Below are 17,094 nucleotides of genomic sequence, written 5' to 3' on the forward strand. Positions count from 1 at the left end.
ATATGTCAATAACATGTGGATTCAGATCCTATATATCCAATGGATAGCATATCGTAGAACAGTCACTTATTCAGTGGTAAATCATAAATTGTTAAAAAAATTGTATATATCGTGTGTAAATGGCCAAGCCCAAACTCCCAAGTAGGGTTAAGACAGCAGAATCACAGGTGGACCAAAACCAAACTGAACTGGTCCTGTACTTGCAATCCAACCTCCTCTCCTCCAGCTCCAGCAGCTGCCCAAGTCAGTCAATTGATATGTGCACCTGAGTGCGAGGCAATTCACTGCCATTGTTATTAGTGTTGTGTTCTAAAAACCATTCTTTCCAAATTTTTTGAGGAATTACCACTAGGATCCACTGCAAACTTCATAGTTTATCATTTGCGTGACCAAGAACCGACACGTGTCTCACCGGTCCCACAACCGACGTGGTGAGCAATGCAAAATGATCCTCCTACCCCTATGATCGGACCAAGACTGACCCCATGGAGGAGAGAGGGTGGAGGCCATGTCACCCTCACTGCCACCTGAAGTATAGGAGGAGAGAAGATTAGCCAGAGGCGCGTCGCTGCCCATGGTGGAGATCGATTTTGCAGGTTCATCGACGTCCAAGTGTGGCCAGATGTTTGGCCACCGGTGTGCAAAGGAATAGAGCGGCGACGCCCTGCTATTGCCTGCGCCACCACCCGTTAGAGGGCCAGAGAAGAAAAAGACGGGTGAAGCTGCTACTGTTGCCACCTGTGCTTGGTCGGAGGTTCGATCGACGGGGAAGCCTTTGCTTCCGCCCATGGAGATTGGTTGGCCGTCGAGGTATGGTGACCCTTATGTTTCGTCGATCTGTGTTACGAGCTTCGTCGTGGGTGCATGATCCTTTGCCACACTGGTGTTGAGATCGTTTTTGCAGGTGTGTCCATTGTGGGTGCATAGCTGGAGTTGTCGTGCCGGCGTTGAGATTGTTTTTACAGGTGTGAGCTCCGGTCGTGATGCCGTTGTAGCGTCATCCTCTGCATCGCTGTTCAGATGCAGCGGTTCTCTGGTGAACTCCGGCCGGCGCTTGCGCTATGGCCGTCAAGACAAACGTGTACTCTGGCAAGATGGAGACAAACAGTCGAACCGAGCCGACCTTAGCTAAGCATAGGGGCAGAAGGGTCATTTCAAATCCTCGCCACATTGGCTGTGGGCCAGCGACACGTGTCGACTGCTGGTCACACGAGCGACAAACTATGAAATTTGCAGTGGGCTTTAGTGACAATTTCTCAATTTTTTTGGAAAGAATGATATTTAAGAACACACCACCTCGAACGGTGACAAATAGTTAATGTCCCTCCTGAGTGCTCACCCACCCCTCCCTCCCTCCCCTCAGCTGCGAGTGCAACAGCGAAGCCACCTTCCTCCTCGAGCCCTCTCCCTCCCTCGGCTTTGACAACATCCATCGAGTTATTTTCTGCAATACATTAAGGCAGCCACCACCCACGTCATAACCAAGCAATCCCCTCCCTTCCTTCCTCAGCGCCTGCTTGTTGGAGTATAAAGACCATGTCCTGAATGGAACTCATCCATCTTCTCGCCCTCGGGAGCAGAGAGGCCTTGCTAAGATAAAAGAGAGTTGACAGTCTCCGGTCCGGAGATGATGGAGGTGGAGAAGCCGTGGTTCATGGAGGAAGTGGAGATCTTGGAGGCGGAGCAGGAAGACAACGCCGCCGCCGCCGGGGGCCTGCAGACAAGGGAGAGGAAGAAGAAGCCTATGGACCTTGGCCTATCTCAATCTGGGCATGCCAGTAATGGAGATGAGGAGGAGGAGGAGCACAAGAGTGTCTTCTTCGATCCAACCAAAGGTGAGCGACTCCTTCCTTGCATTTCCGTTGTTTTTTCGTGGGGACATCAATTTGCAATGCTTCTTGACTTCCTGTAGCGTGAATGGATTAGAGGGTACCTTTGATAACAAGATGGTCCTTGAATTGTTAGTTTCATTTATTTTCTTTCTTTCGGAGAGAAGAGAACTCCTGTTGCATGATTGCTCTACTCTCTGCTTCTTTTGTCCACTTCCTGGTAGGCAAAGTAGACCTGAGCTGTGCTTTGGATGAAAAATGCGGGAATTCTACCACTCCTGTTAGTTCTTGTTCCCCCTCAATTTCACCTTGGCTCTGATTCTTGTCTTGTGGATACTGGAGCTCTTCTCTATTTTCCATTTTTGTAAAAAAAAAAGAAAAAAAAGGACAAGGAAAAAGGCGAAAAGGAACAAGCAACACGGGAAGCACATGCATGCGACATACGGAAGAGGGCGGGAAAAACATGTCAGAAACAAACATCCGGTCCCCTACCGGTCCCTTTCTTCTCCTCTGGGCCTCACCCAGAATTAAGTGGCCGGGATAGTTTCCTGACCACGAGGATGATGACTCACTCACTCGCTTGGTTTGTTTGCAAAGGATGATACTGGATACTGGGGTGGGCTCCCTGATTTTTTTGCAAAGTTATTCCGCACATAACTCTCTCCCTCAACCTATTGAGTTCTCCCATCTCCCAAGAAAAGAAAAAACTATTGACTTCTTTCTCGGCCATGGACTTACTTATTTCTACACTCTGGAGAATTCCTACAAGCACTAGTTGTAAACAATTACACTTCTGGTTTAAGCCACTACAGGAGCTTGTGGGGGCTTAATGTTAAAGTTTTTTTAGCCCATTCCATACTGACATTCAAAGGTTTGGTATGAGATTTTTGCTTATTTGATATCTTGCTTTTTCATTGTGTGTGGTTTAGTAACTATGGGTTAACATGCTGGAGATGACCATTAATATGACACTTAATCTAATATGTGTCTCTCTACTTTTTCCTCTTCTAACATGAAGTGCTTGTTGACGTGCAAACGTGGCACACCAACACACTGAGTACCTCGTGTGCAATATCTAGCGAGTAGCACTCAGGATGTCTTGGTCGTGGCGCTATGTCGTTGGATCTTCGTCGTCACTCATGCTTGGGAGGGATCCCGTTGGAGTGCAGGTGACCGACAACTTGTTCTTGGTTGTCGAAATCAAGAACATGAAGCAATATAGATGGGAAAAAAGAATGGAACTACATGAGCTAGGTAAAAGAGAAAGATAATATAAATTGTGTTTGATCGATTGGTTGATATCCTTAATCGGTCATAACCTTAAATATTTAAAGGGCAGCAGGTCTTAGCCGTAAGAGATCAGAACTTCTAATTCAAACCGAATAAGACTTACAGATATGATTCGGCTATGCCTACCTAATCTCTAAACTTTCTATAACAAACATATATTTCCTCTTTAAACACATAAAACTTTCATATATCTATCTGAATACGTTTTAATGTAGTTCGGTCTTCTTAGATTCGACCAACTGCAGGAACAAATCATGATCATTGGTTGCCTCGTCATTAGTCATAACCACTGATCGTGTTCACTGGTTTGAAATCACTAATCACTAGTCTGAAATCACTGTTCACTAGGCGGAGGTTACTGTTTACTGATCGAATGTTACTGTTTACTGGTCTTAAATCACTGTTTTTGTCAGAATCACTGTTCATCTGGTCTATTTGCCTAGTCGGCATTGTTCATCTGGTTATGTTACTGTTCATCTAGTCAGGTTACTATTTATCTGGTCGTGGTACTGTTCATCTTGTCATGGTACTATGCATCTAGTCGCCCATTAAATTAATCGTCGCTACAATAGCCACTATAAATGCGAATTCTTATCATTAACATATGCCCCCCTATTTTTTGGTGAAACTTGCTCACTGAAAAACATATCATCTTCCTTCTACCTTTCTTAGGACGATGAAAAGACATTGGCCATAAATATCCCTTAGGATGATGGTAATCAATACATCGGCCATATTTCTTGTAAGTATCTTGCCATATACTAGGATAAATTTTTTCAAGTATTGTCCATTTATAGTTTTAGGTAATTTCTCTTCTTGCAAACTTTCTAATAGATAAGAATTTCCAGGAACGACACCTACAATTCTATATGGACCTTCCCAACTCGCAGACCATTTGCCAAATTTGTTATCCTTCGATCCTACAGGTGAAATAGTCTTCCACACAAGATCACTAATATGAAATGACTTTGCTTTTACCTTCCTGTTGTAGGCTTTGGCTACCCTCAACTTGTCTTTCTCGATCTCTCTCAAAGCCTTTAACCTTTCATCCATTACTTCATCAATCATGTTCATCATTAGATCATAATAATCCACAACCGACAGATTATTCTGCTCAGACAATCTCAAAGCATTAAGATTCACTTCAACAGATAAAACGGCTTCTTGTCCATAAATAAGTTTATACGGCGTTACTTTAGTGTCACCATGTTACCTTGATCCGTTGTTAAAGTCTGCGGAATGCTGAATCTATGAACAATATGCTCCAAAAAAAAGTCAATTACCTCCTTATATGTCATATTCTTGAGAGGAACAGTTCCAGTCAACTTAGTAAAATAATCGGTAGCCACCAAAATAAAGCGATGACCTTTAGATGACGAAGGATGTATTTGGCCGATGAAATCCAAACCTAACCACGGAACGGCCATGGGTTGATAGTAGGATGCATTATAGCAGCAGGAACTAATTAGATATCACCAAACTTTTGACATACCTAGCATCCTTTAAAATACCCGAAGCAATCATTAAGCACAGTAGGTCAATAAAAACCAGCTCTCTTCAATAACTACTTCATCTTGCACGCTAATTGACGTGTGCCACATATGCCTTCATGCAATTCTCCCATAGCAATTCTAGCTTCATCAGAATCTAAGCATTTGAGAAGCACACCATTCACAGTTCGGCGATTTAAATCATCATTCAATAATGTATATTTGAAAACATGCTGCTGAGTCTTTCTATCAACACTCTTTCTTGGATCTTTCAAGTAATCAATGAGATGCTTTCTCCAATATTCAATTTCAGCAACTTCAACATTCTCTCCCAATGAAGAAGATACAACCAAACACAAAAATTCATGTTCGGCTATACAAAGATTAACACTTTCAAGCATCGGTTTTTCAATCACAAAGAATTTACCTCTACCAACTTGATAACCGGATGCTTGTTGTGCTAAATTATTAGCTCTGAAATTATTATCTCTAGACACATGATTGATAGTAAAATCATCCAAAACAACAATAGTATCTGAATACTTAGTAAGATAACTATTTAGTGATCTGTCGAAACATTGATAATTACTGGAAACTTGCTGCACAACTAGCAACGAATCACCAAAAACCTCTATATTCTTCACACCCATGGAGCTCAAAATTTCTGATCCTAACAAGAGAGCTTCATATTCGGCTTGATTATTGGTTAAAAAATATTCTAGACGACAAGATGTTTCAAAAATAGTACATCTAGATGACACAAAAATAATACCAACACCTTGTCCAACCCCGCAAGCTGAACAATCAAAATAAAGGTTCCATGGTTTAATAGATATAAAATTGACATCTAAATCATGCTTATCATTAATCCGGTGATCAACAATAAAATTAGCTACAATTTGACCTTTCATAGATTTCAAAGATTCATAAGCCAAATCATATTCTATAAGCGCATAAGCCCATATACCAATTCTACCACTCAAAATTGGCTTTTGCAACATATCCTTAATCACATCAGTTTGACATGCTACTACACAAGTACTGGATAGCAAATAATACCTTAACTTTGTGCAAGCATAATATAGTGATAAGCATTATTTTTCAATAAATACATACATTGGCTCCACTTTCAAAAGACGTCGGCTCAAATAAGCGATTGCATGCTCTTTACCATCAACTTCTTGTACCAAAATAGCACCAATCACATTATCTCCTGTAGCAATATATAACCGAAAAGGTAATCCGACTTTAGGCGCCCGAAGCACCGGAGGAGTAGACAAATATTTCTTAATCTTATCAAATGCACACTATTGTTGTGCCCTCTAAGTAAATTCGGTCTTATTTTTCAACTAAAGTATAGGTGAAAAAGCACTAATTTTTCCGGATAAGTTTGATATAAATCTTCTCAGGTAATTCACCTTGCCCAGAAATTTTTGCATATCCCTTTTACAAGTATACGTCTGAACCTTTTGTATAGCTTCTATTTTATTAGGATCTATCTCTATGCCTTTCTCATATATAATAAAGCCTAAAAACTTCTCAGCAGACATACCAAAAGCACATTTGAGTGGATTCATTTTCAGACCATACCGATGCATCCTTTCAAAAGCTAAATGCAAATTGGCTAAATGAGATTTATTACCATCCGATTTAACAACTATGTCATCAATATATACTTCTAATATGACACCAAGCAAATCATGAAAAAATAAATTTATAGCCCTTTGATAAGTAGCATCGGTATTTTTCAACCCAAATATCATAACCACCCACTCAAATAAATCAACAAAACTAGGACAACGAAAAGCTGTTTTAGACATATCTTCCTCAGTCATAAAAAATTGATTATAACCAGCATTACCATCAAGAAAACTAATTATTCTATATCCTAAAGCATCATTGATTAACATGTCGGCTATTGGTATAGGATATTCATCTTTAGGAGTAGCTTTATTTAAATCTCTAAAATCAATGTAAACTCGTAACTTATCGCTTCTCTTCTTCTCCACCGGGACGATGTTTGAAATCCAATCAGCACATCTGCATGGCCTAATAAATCCTGCTTTCAACAACCGGTCTATTTCTTCCTTGATCCAATCATACATATTAGGATTAAACCTTCTAAGGGGTTGTTTATGCAGCCTAAATCCTGCTTTGATAGGCAACCGATGTTCTACTAACTCTCGGTCAAGTCCCAGCATCTCATGATATTCCCAAGTAAAACAATCAATGTGCTCTTTAAGCAACTTGATTACTTTAGCCTTATAATCGGCTTTCATATTCTTGTTTACAAACGTCGGCCTTGGAATACTACCATCACCTATATCAACTTCTTCTAATGGATCGGTCAATGAAAAACCTTGACCTAACTTATTTAACTCATCTAAATCTTCAATGACCTCACAAATATCGTTCTTATCTGACCGATATTGCTTCATACGCTTGTGCAACCATTCTAAATTTCTATATCTACACATTGATACATCATGTCATTGAGCTGATTATCACAAGTCGACTTTACAACCACGGGTACAAATCCATCCTTGGAGACATTAAGAAAATCATAATTTGAAAAATCATGACTTGACAAGCACTCAGAATTGCCGTATCTCCAATCGGCTAAAGCATCGGCCAAAGCAACATAGGCCAAAGTATCCGCATGAATTATCTCTACCTCATCATCCACCCATTGAATTAAACATTGATGCAAGGTAGAAGGCACACAACCATTTGCATGAATCCAATCACGTTTAATAATAACACTATAGTTATCTTGCACCTCGATGACGAAGAAGGCGGTGGATAATGTCTTGCTTCCAATAGTGAGCTCCATAGAGATAACCCCTTGGGCCTCATTATAATCACCCGTAAATCCATTGAGCATCAAATTAGTTTTCATTAATTCGCTGTCATCTCTACCAAACTTCTTGAAAATTGAGTATGACATCAAATTTACAGTAGCTTCACCATCAACAAGCATCCTAGAAACCGGCTTCCCATTAATATGACTCTTCACATGCAAGGGCTTCAAATGCCGATTTGTCTCTCTTAGCTTCTCAAAAACAACTTCTTTTGGCCCCAAATTCAATTGAGTCACTTCACCTTCATCCATAGCACGAAATTCTGAAGATAACATAAAAATCATATTGACATTCATACCTTCGGTTGGCGAAGCATCATTAGTATACATCAGCGAATCACCAAAATCAATTAATTCCTCATCTTCCTTATTACGCACCGGTGTTGCTATTGGTGAAGGAGCTATCGCAGGAGCCATCGTTGCATCTAATTTTGGTCTCCACACTTGCTTCATAGGTTGCATAGGCTTAACTTCATTGAAAGTATCATCCCGTAACTTTTCAGCTTGCTGCTCCATTAATTCTTGCTTGCGTAGCCGCTGTAATCTTGTCTTTTTTGTATGAGATAAACCGGAGGGACACCACCTCGGCTGTAGATACTTAGAAGATGGCCCGCTGTTACTTGCCTCATGATTATCATCCTTTGGGACAGCGTGAACAACAGTAGGTATACTTTCAGATTTGACTAATTTATTACTAATAACAATCAGTCCTTTACCAAGCTCTTCGGCGACCACTTTCATTGACCATATTTCTATAATATCAGCAGCAGTGGTCCTTATTTCAGCAGTACTAGAATCTGAATTTCGAATAGAAACAACACTTTCCTTGACCCGGTATACCTTCTTCACATTTCCATCATGTCGAACATCACTAGACTGCCATAATCGGTCGTGGATAGGACGTGATATTCTATCAAACACCGACCTACGTGGTGCTGTCCATTCCAGATGAAAATAATTTAATTGTGCAGGAGGAGGAGGCATCCACATACCATTATATCCCCATGTTGGGCAAGGAGGAAAAGGCACTAGAGGAGGCATCCATGACCATGGCACCTCAAGTGGGGGGGGGGGTGAATAGCAACAACACAGTCCTTCTTTGGTTGATGATGATCATGCACTTCTTGCTTAAAAGGTGATCTTGGCCGCTTGAAATTATTTGGACGATTCACATGAGTTTGGACGGCCTTAGCTTTTTCATACCTGGACAAAAGTTGCTTGAAAGTGGGTTTAAATTTCACAACCTTGTCATGTCTATTTGCTTCATTAATCTTCCACTTACCAACCTCTAGATTTTTGGGTTTGATCATCTTCGGTTTAGCATTGCCATGCCCCTCGGGGGTTGAAGTGTTCACCATAACTTTGATTAATTTCTTGCCTTCGGGAGTCTTCTTAAGTAGCACTTCTCTTAGCAAATTCTTGTTCTCTCCCAAAGGTTTTGGCCTATCTTTACCAACGATCACATTTTTTCCTTTAGTTGATTCGGCTTGAGTTGACCGAATTAGAACACTCTTGTCCTAGAGATCAATTACGTTAACCGGGAACGGTTGCTTGTCAACTTGCATCTTCGAGAATTTCAATCGTCCTTCGTTAATAGCCAATTGAATCTGTCGATGAAAAACATTACAATCGTTAGTAGCATGAGAGTAAGAATTATGCTATTTACAATAAACAGGCCTCTTCAATTCTTCTAATGGTGGAATTACATGACCATGAGGATGCTTAATTTATTTTTCTTGTAGCAAATAATAAAAAATCATATCACACTTGGCTACATCAAAAGTAAATTTAATTTCTTCTTGCCGATTTTTGGGAGGAATCGGCTTAAAGAGCGGAGCAAACAAACAGTTTAGACTTAGAAGACCAAGCCCATTCAGGTACACACATCAGCATCATCATCGTCCGAATTCTCAGACTCATACTCAAGCATATAAACATTAGGATGATCAACTTTAAATTTATCATTTGATTTCTGAAAATTTATAGACTCTTTACCCCGGCTTTCTAATGCCAGATCTCTTTACAAAACTTGGCTAACATCCTGAAATTCATAACCTTCTAGCTTTTCTTTAAGATGAGACAACAAACACGAATAAGCTAATTCGTCTAAGTCTTTTTTAGAAAGTGTCAAGTTAAAGCATCGGTTTTTTTTTATATTTCTAAACCTTCTAATAATATTAGCAACAGGTTCATTGTATTTTTGTTTAACCGATGTCAAATGTGAAAGCCTCAATTCACTATCAGCACTATAAAAATATTCATAGAATTTCTCTTCTACTTGAGACAACACATGAACGGAATTAGGAGTAAGGGATGTAAACCAAGTAAAAGCTGTTCTGGACAATGACAAAGAAAATAATCTAATTTTCAGCACATCATTGGAACTAGCTTCACCTAATTGTGCAAGAAACTGGCCTACATGCTCCCTAGTTGTTCCATTGTCCTCCCTAGTAAATTTCACAAAATCAGGAATCTTGAAACCACAGGAGTATGGGATTGTATCATAGTGCTCGGGATACAGCTTGTGGTATGCAGGAGCTTTCCTTCTAACCTCCAAGCCGAATTGCTCTCTAAGCACAGTAGCTACTTATTCTCGCATGATTTCAGTATAATCGGCTACAAGCGATTAGGGTCAGCTATTAGCTTGAGCCGTGGTGTAGACAAATTTGGTTCATGAGAAGTAAGAGGAGGTGGCGTAGCAAAGTTTTGTTCAGGAATCCGCCCATAAGGGATTCCTGATCCTTGCGGCGGTATAGGTGGAACACTATACGCTATGGTTTGGTAATATGGTGTTTGCACGTTGGGATAATTTTTGGCTATATAAGCTTTAGCCGAAGTTGAAGCATTGTGCGTGGCATATGGTGTTTGGTACGGATTTTGTGTTACATCAGTTTTAATAGCATGAGAAGTGACATAATTAGGTGCAACACTAATAATATTTCGGCCATCATGAAAATTATATGCATAAGAAACACTAAGTAATGTATTAACAACAGTAGGTAAAATTGGAGCACTAACATTACTAGTGGTAGGTTTTTTCAGATTTTGCTCCTCGTGAATTTGTAGAACTAAAGGCCGAAGCTTATCAACCAATGTATCCTCGACCAATTTCTGAACACTATTAGCCATGGTTGCACCAACGGATTGATCGATCATAACAACAACCTCTTGATGAGAATGAGAGGGTTGAGCACTTACATTGGTTGTTACCTTAGGGCTTTGGTTGGCGGGTGGTGGAGAATCTTCTCTCTTGAACAAATTTTGTCGAGTCTTCACATAGCGCGATAGCAACTGTTGCCGATGTTACTCCAAGTCGACTTCGATTGCCAAACACGCATCTTCTGGCAACTCGTAGTACGATGCCATAATGATGTTGTCTTTGTCAATCTCCGAAGTAGACATGACTAGGGTTTAGAATTTGGCTAAAAGAAAGCTGAAAAACTTCTTCCCTAGCGGAGTCGCCAAAAAGTGTGTTGACGCGAAAACATGGTACGCCAACACACTAAGCACCTCATGTGCAATATCCGGTGAGCAGCACTCAGGATGCTCTGGTCGTAGCGATGCGTCATCACCCATGCTCGGGAGGGACCCTGCCGGAGTATGGGTGACCGGTGGCTTGTCCTTGGTTGTCGAAATCAAGAACATGAAGCAATATAGATGGGAAAAAAAAGGGGACTACATGAGCTAGGTAAAAGACGAAAGATAATGTAAATTATGTTTGATTGATTGGTTGATGTCCTTAATCAACTATGACCCTCTCATATTTAAAGGGTAGCAGGTCTTAGCCGTAAGAGATCAAAACTCCTAATTCAAACCGAATAAGACTTACAGATATGATTCGACTATGCCTATTTGATCTCCAAACTTTCTATAGCAAATATATATTTTCTACTTAAACACGTAAAACTCCCATATATCTACCAGAATACGTCTTAATGTAGTTCGGCTTTCTTAGATTCGACCAACTCTTCTATTTGTCTGAAGACCAACTACAGGAACAAACTATAATCACTGGTTGCCTATTCATTGGTCATGACCACTAATTGTGTTCACTGGTCTAAAATCACAGTTCATCCGGTCATATTACTGTTCATTCAATCGTGGTACTATTCATCTGGTCGTGGTACTGTTCATCTGGCGCAGTACTGTGCCTCCGGTCGCCTATTAAACCCGTCGTCGCTGTAATGACCACTGTAAATCCCAAATCTTGTCATCAACAGAGTTCAATCATAAAATGTACTACTCTATGGTTAACAACAGAAACAGTTCAGTATGTGATCATTAATTTGGCACCTGCTCAAACATCATATATTCTGAGTTGCTCCTGGAACCTAATCCTAAATCAATTAAATATGTCGTCACATTGTTACCTTGTAGATTTCAGGACAGTAATATTATAGTTTGGATCTATCTTTTCAGTGAAGGACAAGCTTTCCTCTTCTGTTGGAATGGAGACCCAATAAAAAATGATTTGCTAGTGTACCGAATACATACATAGATTCTTGCAGTTGGAAGACAGGATTAGAATTTAGAACACCCCTTTTTTGTAATTTGATCGTAAAATTAGCTTTCTATTTCTTGACTGAAGGTCTATGGAAGTGCCGGCACTGTGATTGGACATACCGTTTGAGTAGTCCATGCACAGATGATATCCTGAGCCATCAAGGCCAAATTGCGAGGAATCTGGAATTGTTAATTCAGAACGAACCATTTTATAATTCGTCAGACAAAGGTTAGTTCAGAAACGTAGGATAATGATGAATAGCTTCTAAAGAATTTTTTGACTGCGCAAAACAATAAGAAGAAAGCCAGGTCAACATTCAATAAGTACTAAACAAAAGAGGCTTCCGTTTTGTGTTCTACTTGCATTCAGTTACTTCTGCTTCCGTTCATCTAACAAACCTGTGACTGTGAGTCTTGCTTGATTTCTTTGCACGTCTTGTCATCATTTGCTAAGGTCTCCCCGCACAAAATATACTCCTATGGCAAAAAGTAGCTTCAGAATCAGAATATTCGAACTAGTAGTGAAATCACTTTACTTTCCTTTTCAGTTTCTGATAATGTCACTGAAGTAAGTGCTGAAAAAGAAGTCACAGAAGCAGCACAATTCGGGGGTAAAAAGGAAAATGAAAATGAAACTTCAAGTGCAGAAGGCAAAGAGCTTGAGAAACAGGAAAAATCCAATGTTCAAGAAACGAATCACAAGTCAAGTAATGGTAAGTTGGAAAATGGGTCACGCTCAAATGGTGTGAATGAAGCCTCCAGCAGCCGAGAAACTGTGACTATTGAAGATGGAGAAGCAGGGCTCAAACCGATTGCAGCCATTGGCGATAGCGCAAGCAGCTTGGCAAACTTGAGTGTTGCTGTTGACATTTCCAGTGGCTGCATGAATAGAACTGAAGTTCATGAAATTGAAGTTGAGAAGGATGAACATGTCACAAAGGGCAAATTGAGCATCGAAGAGTACGATCTTGAGAAAATCCTGGATGAACAAGAAACTCATGACCTGTACTGTCCCAACTGCAACTCGTGCATAACTCGAAGGGTGATTCTGCGGAAGAGAAAGAGGACAGTAAGACAAGCAATACGCGATGAACCACCCAAAAAACCACAGCTTGCAGAGCCTTCTGCTAACGTTTCAAAGCAAAGTGCAGCTGAAAGACATGATCAAGAGTCACCGGACGTATTCAGATGTTTGTCATGCTTCACCTTCTTCATTCCAACAGGTATCGACTGGCTTCTGCGCATTATATGTATTCATCCGCTGAACTAACAATCTGAATTTTAATATACACCAGAACGTCTAGACTTTCTAGTCATTTTTCTCCAGACAAGCACGATTTGAATAATACTTGATCAGCATCAGTATACTTGTACGAAACTTGTAGATCTACAAGTAGCAGATCTGAAACTATTTCTTCTGTTGTTTGAGATATGTAAAGATCATAGTTAGACGAACTTGGGTTCCTTTCACTGTACATGAAGCAAAACTGAAAGTCTCGCGTGATTCAGACATATTTAACATCCAGTTAGAGGTATTCATTGTATTACACTTCTGTTTTGATGATAACTTCCTGGTTCATTAGGAAAAAGTAATCATAATTTCATTTACCTGTGATTCTACTGTTGTTACTTGAAGATTTCATTTCCAATGGACCAGCTTAACTTGTTTGTTGTCACCAGGCTGTGGTTTTAACATATTCCGTATATTTGAAAGGAGGGACGTGAACCAACAAGTTCAGGTTCAGCAATCGTCTGCTTCACGTGAGATGTCTGACAATTGTGGAAGCTGGCTTGTTTCTTGTTTCCAGACAGTAGATAGTCCAAAGAAACCAGCTGATGCAGGTATGTAATGAATGTTCTACTTCTGGGGGTTTTCTAGGCCAAAATCCAGGCTGATTAGATCTGTTTTTGTTAGTTAGATTTCAGTAATTGCACTATAGCTTACTCTACTATGCTTTATAAATGCTCAGATTTTCCCAGAATAACAAATGTTCCTGTTTATAATTGTGTTTTTCTGCTCTTTACTATCAGAAGCTCATGAATGAATTATAACATTGGTAGGTTATTTATTTGGTGCTATGACAGTTCCTCGACTAACAACATTGTTACATACTGAACCAACTTAGTAAGTTACTGTTAATGTTCTAAACTATTAAGCACGTTGCAGATCCAGCAAAGCAGCCACTATTAAGTGGCTCACAGAGCACCATTGATAATATTTCATCAGTTGAAGACATCACATCATCTGCGCATAGTCATGCCACAACTGGAAATACAGAACAATCGAAGAAACCACTACCAGCTGGATCATCTTCCATAGTCGAAACCACCACCGCAAAGAATGAAGAAATTAAACAATCATTTGGTGAATTCCATGCAACCACATCTTCTTCAGTAACAGTCCACACATCATCGTCTACTACCAGACAAATCAGCTCTTGGCAGAGCGAAACAGGTTTGTTTCTCTATAGAATATGCCATCACAGGCTCATAGCTATGCAACAATAATCTTTTTGGATTCACATAGAATAATTTTGTTGGCAAGCATTGGCAATGACTATACTTTCATCTGAAGGTAATCCTTACCAGGCTAGAGGCTGTGCCAGTAAAGTTACCATATTGTTTTTTCACCTTAAATTTTTACTTGCAAACTTTGAGTATTTCTAAATACCCAAAGTATTTCCCTTGACAAATAACAATTGTGCTGTACTGTGGCGACAAAAGTAGAAACATAAGATAGCCAATGAAGAATGACAATGTTACACAGAGCTTAAAAACTTACAATCTTTTAGTTTTCATTAGGAAACAACCAGATCAGTAAGTTAGATTCATTAGTTTATCCATGTCAGTTGCAGCACCACAGTTTGTTTAGAACTAGTTTAATCGACTAGCATCTCAACCATGAAAAAGAGTAACAAAAAAGTAGAAACCTCTTATGCAGGATTCATGCAGACGGAGGGAAGACATATGGTAATTGTGCAGCAAGACGGAGCACACCAAGAACATATTCCCCTCTCAAAGCCTGCTGTTAATCCTGTGACTGATTCCATTCACATGGATCTCAAAGAAGGTGGGTCTGGTCAATTTGTATGAACTGTTGCTATGAAATATGCATACTGACTAGCAGTTTTATTTGTTTTCTTACAGATATTCAAGAAAACACAACAGCAGCCTCTGAGAGCAACTCATTTTTCAGCCAAGAATTTTTTGACTCTGAAGTTAAAGTCCCAACTGCAATCCCGACAAAAGTTTCAACAGGTGTGGTGTGTTTGCTAGTCAGATCTCTTATTCGCACTATTTCGAGGCTCGTTCACAAGTACTGCTCATATGCACAAAATTAATTAAGCTACGTTTGACACCTATATATATGCACTGAACTTTTCTCTGTTTCAAATATTATTGGTCTGTAAATCCTAAAGTAACATAGAACAGAACCTTGAATAGCAGTAAATCCTGAAGTAGTAATATAAAAAAAAACACGACTAGGGGGAGAGTCGTCCACCCTAGTATTAATATGTAGGAGGTAAGAATCTAACTCTGGTTGACTAGGCGACTACCACCCTCACTAGCCAATATATCTCAGGGAGATTCTCAATCCTGAAGTAGTAATAGTCCAGTTATATTGGTTCCCTATGTTTATGTGTCATTTGATTTGATTCTGTTTATATGGTAAATGATGCTGACATGCCGCCCTGCAGAAGTTGACAATCTGACGGGTGCAAAACCAACTTCAGTTATTCCTCAACCAGTTCAGCCTGAAGTTCCACCTCATATAGCATTTTCGGTCCCTTATGCTGATGTACCGGTGACACCAGTTCCAGTATCAGCTCAAAGGGATCAATGGGATATACTGAAAGCCATAGTGTATGGCGGCCTAGTTGAATCAATCATGAGCCTCTCTGTCGTATCAGCGGCAGCAGCAAGTGGCACCAAGACATGTAAGTTTCTTTCTTAACTCTTGCATCAAGATGTCTACTCAATGAATTGTATTGCTGGACTGTTCTCAGCTTGGTTCCCCTAGTGCTTATGAAATCATGTTCCTCACTTGCAGTGGACATATTCATTTTGGGCATAGCAAACCTTCTCGGTGGACTTCCTATCATTTTCCACAATGTAACACACTTTCACGAAAATTTCTTTAGAGAAATCCCAATGTAATTTACGAAACAGCTTCTTGTGCTCACAAAAATTTCTTGTCATGAACAGATTGCTGATCTGAGAAATCTGGGAGATGTGAATGAAAACAATGAGCAACTCGGACAGTACTGGTTGCAACTTGGAAGGCGATCAAAGTATCAGCTCCACATGTTCATAGCCATACTGTCATATATCATGTTCGGCCTGCTACCACCGGTCATCTACGGGTTATCATTCAGGGAGAGCGACAACAGGGAGAACAAGATGATGGTGGTTGCCGCTGCAACTCTTGCGTGCGTTGCGCTGCTAGCAATCGGGAAGGCACATGTGAAGAGACCCAGGACATACATCACAACGCTCCTCTACTACCTGTCCACCGGTTTGAGCGCTTCTGGGCTGTCGTACGTCGCAGGCGTGCTGATCACAAGGCTTCTGGCACATTTTGGTCTGATTGATCAAGGTGGATCGGCTCCTCCAAGTCTGTTGTTCCCTAACGCAGTGGGCGCAGGGCCATCCGCCTGGGCTTCATACTGAGCCTGCAGTTTGTTTTGATGGCCCAAGAGATTATCCCAGCGCAGACATCTGGATGGAGACGCTATGTTTAATTCTGTTGTTGTTTGGCAAATTGAGTTCACTGTGTTGATGCTTTTCGTAGCACCCGGGCCACTCACTTTCTGTACCGTAGCAACCTTGTTATATTTTTTGAAGGGAACATATTATCAGTTACTTTTAAGCACGAGAATCCTCTCTTTTTTGCTTACTAGATCGCAATAGCACATCAAAATGTGAGTAAACATCATCTTATACACCATTGCAATTGTCACAAACATGCAATATGGCTACTGAGTTCAGACCTCAAGATGTTTGACACCTATCCCAACTACATACTTCACATTACCTCCTATATACAGACGTCCTGAAACCAGGAGAAAATTGGCAATGAAGACTGAGCAGAAAGGCTGAAAGATTTTTGCAGATGAAAAAC

The 17,094-nt window shown here is 40.2% G+C and overlaps 1 protein-coding gene across 2 annotated transcripts; it reads left to right on the top strand.

Annotated features, from left to right (window-relative positions):
- Positions 1-1,333: 1,333 nt before the first annotated feature.
- LOC133895469 (membrane protein of ER body-like protein) lies at positions 1,334-16,920 on the top strand. Of its 2 annotated transcripts, XM_062335801.1 has the most exons (10): positions 1,334-1,835; positions 12,058-12,201; positions 12,521-13,195; positions 13,653-13,814; positions 14,140-14,427; positions 14,914-15,042; positions 15,120-15,230; positions 15,671-15,910; positions 16,024-16,085; positions 16,179-16,920. In XM_062335801.1, the coding sequence occupies exons 1-10, from the start codon at positions 1,628-1,630 to the stop codon at positions 16,641-16,643; spliced, it is 2,484 nt and encodes an 827-aa protein (XP_062191785.1). In that variant the 5' UTR covers positions 1,334-1,627; the 3' UTR covers positions 16,644-16,920. The 2 variants fall into 2 exon arrangements, with proteins under 2 accessions (XP_062191785.1, XP_062191786.1); XM_062335802.1 differs by lacking the exon at positions 12,058-12,201 and having other exon boundaries at positions 1,335-1,835.
- The last annotated feature ends 174 nt before the right edge of the window (positions 16,921-17,094 follow it).

This window comes from Phragmites australis, chromosome 16 (assembly GCF_958298935.1).
Source record: "Phragmites australis chromosome 16, lpPhrAust1.1, whole genome shotgun sequence".
In the NCBI taxonomy this organism is placed as follows: domain Eukaryota; kingdom Viridiplantae; phylum Streptophyta; class Magnoliopsida; order Poales; family Poaceae; genus Phragmites; species Phragmites australis.

Bases quoted from the DNA above. Each gene is read 5' to 3' on its own strand.
- LOC133895469 (XM_062335801.1), top strand. From the start codon at position 1,628: ATGATGGAGGTGGAGAAGCCGTGGTTCATGGAGGAAGTGGAGATCTTG. The intron at 14,428-14,913 runs GTTTGTTTCTCT...CCTCTTATGCAG, and splicing joins CTCTTGGCAGAGCGAAACAG to GATTCATGCAGACGGAGGGA. The intron at 15,911-16,023 runs GTAAGTTTCTTT...CCTCACTTGCAG, and splicing joins AGCAAGTGGCACCAAGACAT to TGGACATATTCATTTTGGGC.